Source organism: Hydra viridissima, unplaced genomic scaffold (assembly GCF_058129835.1).
Source record: "Hydra viridissima isolate aposymbiotic clone 2 unplaced genomic scaffold, HvirCarnegie_v1 scaffold_9, whole genome shotgun sequence".
NCBI lineage: Eukaryota > Metazoa > Cnidaria > Hydrozoa > Anthoathecata > Hydridae > Hydra > Hydra viridissima.
The window spans coordinates 1316770-1317500 of record NW_028324308.1 but is presented as its reverse complement, the minus strand read 5'-3'; the positions used below and the strand labels follow the sequence as shown (position 1 = coordinate 1317500).

At 28.3% G+C, this 731-nt stretch overlaps 1 protein-coding gene across 2 annotated transcripts in view; it reads right to left on the bottom strand.

Moving 5' to 3' along the window:
- The window catches only part of LOC145185739 (serine/threonine-protein kinase MRCK alpha-like), a 28315-nt gene extending 27876 nt beyond the window's left edge, over nt 1-439 (bottom strand). For both annotated transcript variants that reach the window (XM_090098001.1, XM_090098002.1), the window contains exon 1: nt 207-439. In XM_090098001.1, coding sequence (XP_089954127.1) covers nt 207-387 — 181 coding nt within the window. In that variant the 5' untranslated portion in view covers nt 388-439. The remainder of the gene's footprint in view (nt 1-206) is intronic.
- Nucleotides 440-731: the final 292 nt, after the last annotated feature.

Sequence of the window (731 nt, the reverse complement as noted above, 5' to 3'; positions counted from 1 at the left end):
CTTATTGGTAGTATAAATGTAATAGCATACAAGTCTTAATAAAAGTTACATATATGCGTTAGCATAACTGACTAAGTAATGCGTTTATAGTTATTACATATACCATATCAATATACAAACAACTTAAACAAGCTAATACAAGAATTTATACAAATATCTTTGCTGCATTAAAAACTCTAAAGGTAATAGTATTATGAAAAGCAAACCAATTTCTAAGAAATCTGCAACATGCTTATTTCTTCTAAGTTGTGTAGTGTTGCACTCATCATATAGTACAACTAAGACATCCAATAATGTTTCAACACTGAAAACTTCACGTTCAATCCCAGGAGGTTTTTTGTACAACTCATCAAGGTATTTAAATCGATCATTTCCATTTTTGGTCATCACTGCAGCACATTTATTTTTTATTTTAAACCATATAACTAGTAGAATAAATATATAATTAGTTGGAAAGCATTTTACAAGACTAAAATAAACTAAACATAAGCTAAAACAAATTAGAGTAACCTCTGCCGGAAAATCAAAATTTACTAGAACAATAAAAGCAATTTATGAAAATATTTAAGGATTATGGAATAATTGTAAGTAGAACAAAAATTGTCCCCTTGTGTATGTATTTGTGTGTGTGTGTGGTGTATGCTTGCCTACTTACACCTTAAACAAATGTAGTTTTCAACATTCTTATATCCTATAACCATTTTTGAATGTCAACAGATGCCACATTATTT